The following is a 13,665-nucleotide window of genomic DNA, read 5'->3' on the forward strand; positions in this document are numbered from 1 at the left end:
AAATTTTAGAAAAACACTCTCACTAGTACACTAAAACTATTTTAATGATAGTTTTAATAATTTGAACACTTTGAATCTCAGAAGCATGTTTACTTCCATTTCAGTTATACAAGATGAATAAATAAACTCTAGGGATCTGCTGTACAATGTTTTGCCTGTAGCTAACAATACAGTATTGTACACCTAAAAAATGTTAACGGAATACATCTCAGGTTAACTGTTCTTAGCACAGAAAAAAAAAAGTATGTTTACTTTTTCTTTTTAAGATTTTATTTATTTGACAGAGAGAGAGAGATCACAAGTAGGCAGAGAGGCAGGCAGAGAGAGAGAGGGGAGGAAGCAGGCTCCCTGCGGAGCAGAGAGCCCGACACGGGGCTCGATCCCAGGACCCTGAGATCATGACCTGAGCCGAAGGCAGCAGCTTAACCCACTGAGCCACCCAGGCGCCCCAGTATGTTTACTTTTTATTTTGCCCAATACTAAGCTTGGTGCCAATTTTTTTTAAGGTTTTATTTATTTAAATATTTGAGGGAGGGAGAGAGAGAGAGAGAGAGAGAGAGAGAACAAGTGAACTCCAAGGGAAGAAAAGAGGGCAAGGGCGCGGGAGGGGTAAAGAATCTCAGGCAGACTCTGTGCTCAGCACAGAGCCCAGGGCAGGGCTTGATTTCATGATCCTGACACCATGACCTGAACTGAAACAAAGAGCCAGACACTTAACCCACTAAGCCACCCAGGCACCCCAGCTTGGTGCCAGATTTTGAAGCTTTAATCTCCTCTGCCTATTCTTCTCTCCATGGGATATTCTGGACATATTTCTGTGAAAAGTTTCCTACTGTAATTTTCCCTTTCTCTAGTTTCCTAATTTATTTGTCCTTGACCAGATGAATCATGTGTATCTCTATAAGCCACTCTAAATAATTTTTTCTGGAACTAGATACACAATAAATAAGTGTAATTAAAATAGAGTAGAAGTGGGGTGCCTGGGTGGCTCAGCTGATTGAACATCTGCCTTTGGCTCAGGTCATGATCCCAGGGTCCTGGGATCAAGCTCTGCTTCAGGCTTCCTTGCTCAGTGGGGAACCTGCTTCTCCCTCTCCCTCTGCCTGCTGCTCCCTCTGCTTTTGCTCTTTTTCCCTCTCCCTGTCAAATAAATAAATAAAATATTTAAGAAAATAGAGTAGAAGTAAAACTCAAAGGATTTAATTGTAGTCAATATACTTGAAGGTATGCTCTGTTTGAATAAACTAAAGGTCAAGTAAATACTTCATTAGTAACTAAATTTGATGTATAAGATTTTTATTTAGACATTTGAGTATTTTATATATAAATCAATACGGTTTTCTTAGATCAACATAACTTAAGGAAATTCAGTAGAAATAAAAGAAACACTTTAAAAATAAACTGACTCTTCATATTCAAATTTTCTCCAAGTCAAAAATACTTGGAATGATTGGCAAGTACATTCAATGTATTGCATTTAAATGAATACTCAATTTATTTTGAAAAAAAAGTGACTTTTCGGGGAGGAGTCAAGATGGCGGAGAAGTAGCTGGCTGAGACTGCTTCAGCTAGCCGGAGATCAGCTAGATAGCTTATCTAAAGATTGCAAACACCTGAAAATCCATCGGCAGATCGAAGAAAAGAAGAACAGCAATTCTGGAAACAGAAAAACAACCACTTTCTGAAAGGTAGGACCGGCGGAGAAGTGAATCCAAAGCGACGGGAAGATAGACCCCGGGGGGAGGGGCCGGCTCCCGGCAAGCGGCGGAGCAACGGTGCACAAAATCAGGACTTTTAAAAGTCTGTTCCGCTGAGGGACATCGCTCCAGAGGCTAAACCGGGGCGAAGCCCACGCGGGTTCAGTGTGGCCTCAGGTCCCGCAGGGTCACAAAAGGAGCAGGGGTGTCTGAGTGTCGCAGAGCTTGCGGGTATTGGAACGGGAAAGCCGGCTACAGAGAAAGAGCCGACAGTAAGCTCACAGCTCGGTGTTACCTTGAACTGGTCGCAGGCTCGGAGAGCTCGGAACGCGGCCGGAGGTCAGGCAGACGGGAGTAACTGGGCGCTGTTCTCGGAGGGCGCACTGAGGAGTGCGGCCCTGGGCTCTCGGCTCCTCCGGGCCGGAGACCAGGAGGCCGCCATTTGTATTCCCGTCCTCCGGAACTCTACGGAAAGCGCTCAGGGAACAAAAGCTCCTGAAAGCAAACCCGAGCGGATTACTCACCCCGGCCCGGGTAAGGGCGGTGTAATTCCGCCTGGGGCAAAGACACTTGAGAATCACTACAACAGGCCCCTCCCCCAGAAGATCAACAAGAAATCCAGCCGAGACCAAGTTCACCTACCAAGGAGTGCGGTTTCAATACCAAGGAGAGCAGCAGAATTCCAGAGAAGGAGAAAGCAAAGCACGGAACTCATGGCTTTTTCCCTGTGATTTTTTTTAGTCTTGCAGTTAATTTAATTTTTTTCTTTTTCATTTTTTTTTTTTTTTCTCGCCTTCGGGTAAAATTTTTTTTTTTTTTAACTGTTACCTTTTTCTTTTTTAACGATTTTTTACTAGTTTATCTAATATATATATTTTTTCTTTTTTACATTTTTCTTAGGTGTTTTCCTTTTTTTTTATTTTTTAATTCTTTTCTTTTCTTTTTTCTTTTTTTTTCTTTTTTTTTTCTTTCTTCCTTTTTGAACCTCTTTTTATCCCCTTTCTCCCCGCCTCACGATTTTGGATCTCTTCTAATTTGGTTAAAGCATTTTTTCCTGGGGTTGTTGCCACCCTTTTAGTATTTTACTTGCCCCTTCATATACTCTTATCTGGACAAAATGACAAGACGGAAAAATTCAACACAAAAAAAAGAACAAGAGGCAGTACCAAAGGCTAGGGACCTAATCAATACAGACATTGGTAATATGTCAGATCTAGAGTTCAGAATGACAATTCTCAAGGTTCTAGCCGGGCTCGAAAAAGGCATGGAAGATATTAGAGAAACCCTCTCGAGAGATATAAAAGCCCTTTCTGGAGAAATAAAAGAACTAAAATCTAACCAAGTTGAAATAAAAAAAGCTATTAATGAAGTGCAATCAAAAATGGAGGCTCTCACTGCTAGGATAAATGAGGCAGAAGAAAGAATTAGTGATATAGAAGACCAAATGACAGAGAATAAAGAAGCTGAGCAAAAGAGGGACAAACAGCTACTGGACCACGAGGGGAGAATTCGAGAGATAAGTGACACCATAAGACGAAACAACATTAGAATAATTGGGATTCCAGAAGAAGAAGAAAGAGAGAGGGGAGCAGAAGGTATACTGGAGAGAATTATTGGGGAGAATTTCCCCAATATGGCAAAGGGAACGAGCATCAAAATTCAGGAGGTTCAGAGAACGCCCCTCAAAATCAATAGGAATAGGCCCACACCCCGTCACCTAATAGTAAAATTTACAAGTCTCAGTGACAAAGAGAAAATCCTGAAAGCAGCCCGGGAAAAGAAGTCTGTAACATACAATGGTAAAAATATTAGATTGGCAGCTGACTTATCCACAGAGACCTGGCAGGCCAGAAAGAGCTGGCATGATATTTTCAGAGCACTAAACGAGAAAAACATGCAGCCAAGAATACTATATCCAGCTAGGCTATCATTGAAAATAGAAGGAGAGATTAAAAGCTTCCAGGACAAACAAAAACTGAAAGAATTTGCAAATACCAAACCAGCTCTACAGGAAATATTGAAAGGGGTCCTCTAAGCAAAGAGAGAGCCTACAAGTGGTAGATCAGAAAGGAACAGAGACCATATACAGTAACAGTCAACTTACAGGCAATACAATGGCACTAAATTCATATCTCTCAATAGTTACCCTGAATGTTAATGGGCTAAATGCCCCTGTCAAAAGACACAGGGTATCAGAATGGATAAAAAAACAAAACCCATCTATATGTTGCCTCCAAGAAACTCATTTTAAGCCCGAAGACACCTCCAGATTTAAAGTGAGGGGGTGGAAAAGAATTTACCATGCTAATGGACATCAGAAGAAAGCAGGAGTGGCAATCCTTATATCAGATCAATTAGATTTTAAGCCAAAGACTATAATAAGAGATGAGGATGGACACTATATCATACTCAAAGGGTCTGTCCAACAAGAAGATCTAACAATTTTAAATATCTATGCCCCCAACGTGGGAGCAGCCAACTATATAAACCAATTAATAACAAAATCAAAGAAACACATCAACAATAATACAATAATAGTAGGGGACTTTAACACTCCCCTCACTGAAATGGACAGATCATCCAAGCAAAAGATCAGCAAGGAAATAAAGGCCTTAAACGACACACTGGACCAGATGGACATCACAGATATATTCAGAATATTTCATCCCAAAGCAACAGAATACACATTCTTCTCTAGTGCACATGGAACATTCTCCAGAATAGATCACATCCTCGGTCCTAAATCAGGACTCAACCGGTATCAAAAGATTGGGATCATTCCCTGCATATTTTCAGACCACAATGCTCTAAAGCTAGAACTCAACCACAAAAGGAAGTTTGGAAAGAACCCAAATACATGGAGACTAAACAGCATCCTTCTAAAGAATGAATGGGTCAACCGGGAAATTAAAGAAGAATTGAAAAAAATCATGGAAACAAATGATAATGAAAATACAACGGTTCAAAATCTGTGGGACACAACAAAGGCAGTCCTGAGAGGAAAATATATAGCGGTACAAGCCTTTCTCAAGAAACAAGAAAGATCTCAGGTACACAACCTAACCCTACACTTAAAGGAGCTAGAGAAAGAACAAGAAAGAAACCCTAAGCCCAGCAGGAGAAGAGAAATCATAAAGATCAGAGCAGAAATCAATGAAATAGAAACCAAAAAAACAATAGAACAAATCAACGAAACTAGGAGCTGGTTCTTTGAAAGAATTAATAAAATTGATAAACCCCTGGCCCGACTTATCAAAAAGAAAAGAGAAAGGACCCAAATAAATAAAATCATGAATGAAAGAGGAGAGATCACAACTAACACCAAAGAAATACAAACTATTATAAGAACATACTATGAGCAACTCTACGCCAATAAATTTGACAATCTGGAAGAAATGGATGCATTCCTAGAAACATATAAACTACCACAACTGAACCAGGAAGAAATAGAAAGCCTGAACAGACCCATAACCAGTAAGGAGATTGAAACAGTCATTAAAAATCTCCAAACAAACAAAAGCCCAGGGCCAGACGGCTTCCCGGGGGAATTCTACCAAACATTTAAAGAAGAACTAATTCCTATTCTCCTGAAACTGTTCCAAAAAATAGAAATGGAAGGAAAACTTCCAAACTCATTTTATGAGGCCAGCATCACCTTGATCCCAAAACCAGACAAGGATCCCACCAAAAAAGAGAGCTATAGACCGATATCCTTGATGAACACAGATGCGAAAATACTCAACAAAATACTAGCCAATAGGATTCAACAGTACATTAAAAAGATTATTCACCACGACCAAGTGGGATTTATTCCAGGGCTGCAAGGTTGGTTCAACATCCGCAAATCAGTCAATGTGATCCAACACATCAATAAAAGAAAGAACAAGAACCATATGATACTCTCAATAGATGCTGAAAAAGCATTTGACAAAGTACAGCATCCCTTCCTGATCAAAACTCTTCAAAGTGTAGGGATAGAGGGCACATACCTCAATATCATCAAAGCCATCTATGAAAAACCCACCGCAAATATCATTCTCAATGGAGAAAAACTGAAAGCTTTTCCGCTAAGGTCAGGAACACGGCAGGGATGTCCATTATCACCACTGCTATTCAACATAGTACTAGAAGTCCTAGCCTCAGCAATCAGACAACAAAAGGAAATTAAAGGCATCCAAATCGGCAAAGAAGAAGTCAAATTATCACTCTTCGCAGATGATATGATACTATATGTGGAAAACCCAAAAGACTCCACTCCAAAACTGCTAGAACTTATACAGGAATTCAGTAAAGTGTCAGGATATAAAATCAATGCACAGAAATCAGTTGCATTTCTCTACACCAACAGCAAGACAGAAGAAAGAGAAATTAAGGAGTCAATCCCATTTACAATTGCACCCAAAACCATAAGATACCTAGGAATAAACCTAACCAAAGAGACACAGAATCTATACTCAGAAAACTATAAAGTACTCATGAAAGAAATTGAGGAAGACACAAAGAAATGGAAAAATGTTCCATGCTCCTGGATAGGAAGAATAAATATTGTGAAAATGTCTATGCTACCTAAAGCAATCTACACATTTAATGCAATTCCTATCAAAGTACCATCCATCTTTTTCAAAGAAATGGAACAAATAATGCTAAAATTTATATGGAACCAGAAAAGACCTCGAATAGCCAAAGGGATATTGAAAAAGAAAGCCAACGTTGGTGGCATCACAATTCCGGACTTCAAGCTCTATTACAAAGCTGTCGTCATCAAGACAGCATGGTACTGGCACAAAAACAGACACATAGATCAATGGAACAGAATAGAGAGCCCAGAAATAGACCCTCAACTCTATGGTCAACTAATCTTCGACAAAGCAGGAAAGAATGTCCAATGGAAAAAAGACAGCCTCTTCAATAAATGGTGCTGGGAAAATTGGACAGCCACATGCAGAAAAATGAAATTGGACCATTTCCTTACACCACACACAAAAATAGACTCAAAATGGATGAAGGACCTCAATGTGCGAAAGGAATCCATCAAAATCCTTGAGGAGAACACAGGCAGCAACCTCTTTGACCTCAACCGCAGCAACATCTTCCTAGGAACAACGCAAAAGGCAAGGGAAGCAAGGGCAAAAATGAACTATTGGGATTTCATCAAGATCAAAAGCTTTTGCACAGCAAAGGAAACGGTTAACAAAATCAAAAGACAACTGACAGAATGGGAGAAGATATTTGCAAATGACATATCAGATAAAGGACTAGTGTCCAGAATCTATAAAGAACTTAGCAAACTCAACACTCAAAGACCAAATAATCCAATCAAGAAATGGGCAGAGGACATGAACAGACATTTCTGCAAAGAAGACATCCAGATGGCCAACAGACACATGAAAAAGTGCTCCATATCACTCGGCATCAGGGAAATACAAATCAAAACCACAATGAGATATCACCTCACACCAGTCAGAATGGCTAAAATCAACAAGTCAGGAAGTGACAGATGCTGGCGAGGATGCGGAGAAAGGGGAACCCTCCTACACTGTTGGTGGGAATGCAAGCTGGTGCAGCCACTCTGGAAAACAGCATGGAGGTTCCTCAAAATGTTGAAAATAGAACTGCCCTATGACCCAGCAATTGCACTATTGGGTATTTACCCTAAGGATACAAACGTAGTGATCCAAAGGGGCACGTGCACCCGAATGTTTATAGCAGCAATGTCCACAATAGCCAAACTATGGAAAGAACCTAGATGTCCATCAACAGATGAATGGATCAAGAAGATGTGGTATATATACACAATGGAATACTATGCAGCCATCAAAAGAAATGAAATCTTGCCATTTGCGACAACATGGATGGAACTAGAGCGTATCATGCTTAGCGAAATAAGTCAAGCAGAGAAAGACAACTATCATATGATCTCCTTGATATGAGGAAGTGGTGATGCAACATGGGGGCTTAAGTGGGTAGGAGAAGAATAAAGGAAACAAGATGGGATTGGGAGGGAGACAAACCATAAGTGACTTTTAATCTCACAAAACAAACTGAGGGTTGCTGGGGGGAGGGGGTTTGGGAGAAGGGGGTGGGATTATGGACATTGGGGAGGGTATGTGCTTTGGTGAGTGCTATGAAGTGTGTAAACCTGGTGATTCACAGACCTGTACCCCTGGGGATAGAGTATTATGCCTCCATCAGAAAGGATGAATACCCAACTTTTGTAGCAACATGGACGGGACTGGAAGAGATTATGCTGAGTGAAATAAGTCAAGCAGAGAGAGTCAATTATCATATGGTTTCACTTATTTGTGGAGCATAACAAATAGCATGGAGGACATGGGGACTTAGAGTGGAGAAGGGAGTTGGGGGAAATTGGAAGGGGAGGTGAACCATGAGAGACTATGGACTCTGAAAAACAATCTGAGGGTTTTGAAGGGACGGGGGGTGGGAGGTTGGGGTACCAGGTGGTGGGTATTATAGAGGGCACGGATTGCATGGAGCACGGGGTGTGGTGCAAAAATAATGAATACTGTTATGCTGGAAATAAAAAATAAATAAATAAATAAATAAAAAAAAAAAAAAAAAAAAAAAAAAAGTGACTTTTCTCCTTTAAAATAGCAGACAAGACTAACAGTTGGAGTCAAGTTCTCCATCTACCAAGACAGCATGTGAAATCAGAATGTACTAAGGAATCATGGGGTTTCATGCATGAGTTTGATTTTTTTTTCCTCTTAAACAATTATCATAAATGTGACTGCTTTAGATCTGTAGGTCACATGTTTTTTATTATATGACTGTGAGTTTTTAAAAAGTTCTCAGCACCTTCCAAGTGAATTCATTAAACAAATTATGTAATTTGGATGCAAATGTGTATGCTTTTACTTTACCACTAAGGGGTCTTAGAGCATATTATTAGCAGATTAGTGATTTGAAAGACCCAGAAAGGGTGGTAAATTATTATATAAAAACAGAAATGTCATTTTTTCCATACTTTTCCCCTATTGGATCTGAAAATAATATTGCTCTTTGGTTTATTGGAAAATACTTTCCAGATGGACCCAATAAGCTGACATATCTCCAGACCACTCAAGCCTTTTAATACGAGAAGAATAATCTAGAATTGTTTGTCAAGTGAATTATATGATAGTATGATATTTTAAGGAATTTTTTTGGTGACGCTAATGCAAAAATATCTCCTTAGGTGACTTACTCAATGACCTTATGAGGACTGTGGAGTTCAGAGTTCTTGTGTGGCAGACTTTCATAATTTCACCTCAGTCAGTTGTACATTGTAGTCAGAATTTTTTTTTAAAGATTTTATTTATTTATTTGACAGAGAGAAATCACAAGTAGTCGGAGAGGCAGGCAGAGAGAGAGAGAGGGAAGCAGGCTCCCCGCTGAGCAGAGAGCCCGATGCGGAACTCGATCCCAGGACCCTGAGATCATGACCTGAGCCGAAGGCAGTGGCTTAACCCACTGAGCCACCCACGCGCCCTGTAGTCAGAATTTTTAAAATCCCCTTTACTTTTAGCTCGATTACTTTGTGCTCCATTATGGTAGCATTCTAAATTATATTTATAAAGCTACCACACTCTTATGAGGTGAAATGAGTCCCCTCAACATTCACATGATGAAATCCTAACCCCAGGACTTTAGAATGTGACCAGATTTGGAGACAGGAAATTTAAAGGGGCAATGAAGTAAAATAAAGTCATCACAGCGGGTCCTAATCCAGTTTGGCTAGTGTCCTTATAAGAAGTGAAATTTAGACACAGGCAAGTACAAAAGGAAGATTGTATAAGACAGGAGAAGACAGCCATTCTCAAGCCAGGAAGAGAAGCCTCAGAACCAACCAACCCTGCCAAAACTGTGACCTCAGACTCACAGCCTCTAGAACAGGGAAAAAATAAATTTCTGAGGTTTAAGCTACCTATCTGTGGAACATTGTTACAGCAGACCTGGCAAACTAATATACCCATTAAATAGGGTATGAACAATCAGAGATATTTTGAAGGGGAGGGTGTTTTAAGGGGAGGGTGACTGAGAAGAAAGCACAGATGATTTTCATGCATCCTCTGCACATACTACTCTTTGCCCCTGCATGTTTTACTCTATTTCATCCTCTAATAGATCATAAGTACTGTCTGGGCCTTCTTGTTTGTTTATGAGAACTTAACAGTAGAAACTGTCATCAGTAGGACATGGGTTTTTATAAAGAGAAACATATGCTGGAGGTCTTTCTCTACCTTTTTTTTTTTTAAGAGATATATATATATATATATATATATATATATATATATATATATAGAGAGAGAGAGAGAGAGAGAGAGAGAGAACACCAGCAAAGTTCAGGAGGGAGAGAGAGAGAATATTATGCAGGCTCCACTCTGGGGGAGTTTCTTTCCCAGGACCCTGAGATCATGATTCGAGCGAAAACCAGGGGACAAAGGCCTTGGTATTTCTCTACCATTATCTTATGATGCAAAACACAGGGATGATACTGCTGTGGCCAAAACTGCTACATGTCCCCCAGAATGTATTCTCCTTCTCAAAAAAAATTCACACATCATTTTAGCAGAACACATCGTCCACCCAGTTAGGACCCATCTTTTGCCATCTTGCCTGGAAGCTAAATATGATCATGTAACTAAATTCTGGTAATGAAAGATGGGTAAAATAATGCACGGAACTTTTATATCACATCTTTAAGAGAGAGATGGTGCCCTCCACTTCCTGTTTTCCCTTCCTTTTGTGGGCTGGGAGGGAGGTGTGGTGGTGAGCAAGTTTTGCCATAAGAATACTAATACCCAGAGGACTGCAGAGCAATGAAATAAAAGGGAACTACTTCTTGAGAGAATTTCATGGAGTAAAACGACTTCCCCTGTCCAAAACTATCTTAAGTGAGATAGAAATAAATTGTTATCTTCTTGGAGCCATGATACTTTTTGCTTGTTTCTTACAGCAGCCTAGCCTGCATCTAAGTATATGATTGCCATTGGTTCAAACCAAACGATCACACACACAAAATATAATACTTATTTGGCTAATAAGGAAAGAAAATAAGGCCATTTAATTTTTAGACTGTACCCTCTGTGCTTGTTGTTAAAATACTCTCACAATGTATACAATCCTGAGCTAATAAATGCAATTCAATATCTTATCTCTACCAACAAATCTATGTGGAGAGGGAAGAAGAAATCATTCACTACTATTTACTTGAAAAATATTTATGTAACAACATTTTACATCTACTGATCTTCAGAATCTACATAGAGAAAATCAACTTTCAGTTTTGGTGGAAATGTATGATCATAAATTTTTACATAATGCAATTAAAATTTTCCAACTCTGGATAATTTAAATAGCTTTGTTGAATTAAAAATAAAGCACAGTTCTTTTTAACATCTCGCCAATACAGGCAAGTGTTCACTAATTTACAATAAAACAATGGGGTAGAGTGCAGCTATAATTTTTTTTAAAGGTCCAATGTCTCAGCAAAGTTTAAGGTGAAAATACATTATTAATATCGGCTGTTTGTTTTATATAAATGCACTTTCAAGTAATCTAATAATGAATCGACTGGAAAAAAATATGAAGCTATGAGTGCCCTGACCTTACAATTTAGCTGAGCAAAAATATCTGACTGACTGTCAAGAGACAGAGCAAGAACTTAGCAGCTTGGATCAAAGGAAAGTCTAGGCTCTTTAGCGGTAGAAATGACAGTGGCTGCATGGACCCCTTGAGATTTTTTTTTTTAATTATGACATCAGCAATCTGCTACTCTTGCAAGTCCTGTCCAGCCCAACCGTCTGCAGTCTCTACATCCCTGCCCTGGTCATAGTGATGGGGGCCGTGAGCAGTCTGCCTAATGCAAGCTAGGGAACACTGAACTCATCTTTGGATTCACTTTCTGATGAACGATGAATGTGCTTTTAAGGACTTATATTCATAACCTACCTAATTCTAAACAAGCCTTGGGGAGATTCTTGCTAAAGCTGCCCACTAGTTTTACCATGATTCCGAAATACGCAGAATTAAGAGCTACTGATGAATTTCCAAGGAAAGGGAAAGTGAAGCAAGATAATGCTTATATTTCCACTACTGTTGCACATTAATAGCTCCTTATAAACTCACATTACTCCCCCCAGGGGATAAAAATATATGTTTATAAAAAATAAAAAATTAATTAAAAAAAAACTCACATTACTGTGTGTTTCTTTGTATGTTAAAAATAACCTTGGGTGATACGGGTTTTACCTTTCCCCAGGCAACTTCAGAATCCAAATTACTCGGCATTCCTTCAACTGCTGATCTCTTCGTCAGTTCCGTATCTGTAGCTGCCAGCCATTCTGTCAGAGCATTCATTTCCTTTCGCATCTTACGGGACAATTTCAAGCATTTTTCCAACTGTTGCTTTCTTTCTGTCACCTGAAAAGAATGATAATAAAATGTAATTTAGTTTATCCTTTCAATTCAGGGTTAGGTATAAGCACTTAATAGGAACTTTAATATTTCTGTCATTTTAAAACAACCTTTTTCCTACATTTTAAAAATAATTTTCTAGAAAAAACCCATAGTCTCAGTACTAATGGTGAATAAACACAGTCTAGGAAAGATGAGATCCTTTCTCCAAAAACTGTGTCCTATATCAAGTAGGGGGGGAAAAAAGCTGTAATTGTTTTCTTTAGTACAAATAAAAATAATTTATGGTCACATTTTTTAAATATAATGAATGATGTAAGTACAACTGAAGAAATGACAGATTTCTTTTAGAAACCCTTGAGTGATCTGTGAAATGGATAGGCAAAGTTTATAATCCTCTATAGACAAATGAGGTTGCTCTTACTGGTAAGAAATCAAAATGGAGAAAGAATATGGTTTCTTTCAAGAGGCAAAATTATTTCTGTAATTAAAATGGTCAATTTTATTGTCATTGCATCCATAAAATGTCTTACTTCTGTGGAGAAACAATATGAAGAATAAGCCACTTCCCCTTTAAACACATTTTACCATCCAACGGGGGTAAAAAAAAAATAAATTCCAAAACAAAATTTTCACCCTTGCTAATAGAAAAAATCATGGCCTGATTTTGTGTTCTAGTTCTCAGTGTCCAGAACTAAAAACCTTCAAAATCAAATTCTTCCACATTCTCACATGGAGGATTAACAACTTTGTACTTTTCCACCACCTCTCTAGATGGGCCTATCATTTGAACATAATGTGTTCAGGGTCTAGGTTGGTTGCTTTAATAAAAAGCCCAGAAACTCCTGTTCACTCTATCAATCTATCTGTCTATACACACACTATCACACTTGCAAACACACACACACACACACACACACACACACACACACACACACACACACACAAATATAAGAATCCAGCCATATGGGGCGCCTGAGTGGCTCAGTGGGTTAAGCCTCTGCCTTCGGCTCAGGTCAGGATCTCAGGGTCTTGGGATCCAGCCCCGTGATGGGCTCTCTGCTCAGCAGGAAGCCTGCTTCCTCCTCTCTCTCTGCCTGCCTCTCTGCCTATTTGTGATCTCTGTCTGTCAAATAAATAAATAAAATCTTTAAAAAAAATCCAGCCATAAGCATGAAAAATGCACAAGTAAGCATATCTTTAAAGAATTTAAAATGGTACAACCAAAATAAACACACTGAAACTTTGATATAAATTCCAAATACTCAATAAAATGTATTAGTTTCTTTAACAGAGGTGTCTGTACATTAAAAAAAAAATGTTTAGTTGCTGAGGTTGCAAATTCAGTTTTGGTTTTTTTTTTTTCTTTTTACAGATTTCCCCCTTCAGGGAAGTAAAAACATCTGCCCTTTTGACTAAGACTTTTAGTTGTGTGTGGGAAAAATTTATATATACCTTACAGTGTGTTTCCAAGCATAGTTATTTTTTGCTCTGCCCTATTGGTAGAAAAAGAATTCCAAATTCAATATTTTGAAGAAATCCTATCTTCCCA

The 13,665-nt window shown here is 38.9% G+C and overlaps 1 protein-coding gene across 5 annotated transcripts in view; it reads right to left on the bottom strand.

Annotated features, from left to right (window-relative positions):
- DMD (dystrophin) overlaps window positions 1-13,665 on the bottom strand; it is a 2,094,983-nt gene that overhangs the window by 1,240,742 nt on the left and 840,576 nt on the right. For all 5 annotated transcript variants that reach the window (XM_032330377.1, XM_032330378.1, XM_032330375.1 and 2 more), the window contains exon 34: window positions 11,949-12,119. In XM_032330377.1, coding sequence (XP_032186268.1) covers window positions 11,949-12,119 — 171 coding nt within the window. The remainder of the gene's footprint in view (window positions 1-11,948; window positions 12,120-13,665) is intronic.

Source organism: Mustela erminea, chromosome X (assembly GCF_009829155.1).
Source record: "Mustela erminea isolate mMusErm1 chromosome X, mMusErm1.Pri, whole genome shotgun sequence".
NCBI lineage: Eukaryota > Metazoa > Chordata > Mammalia > Carnivora > Mustelidae > Mustela > Mustela erminea.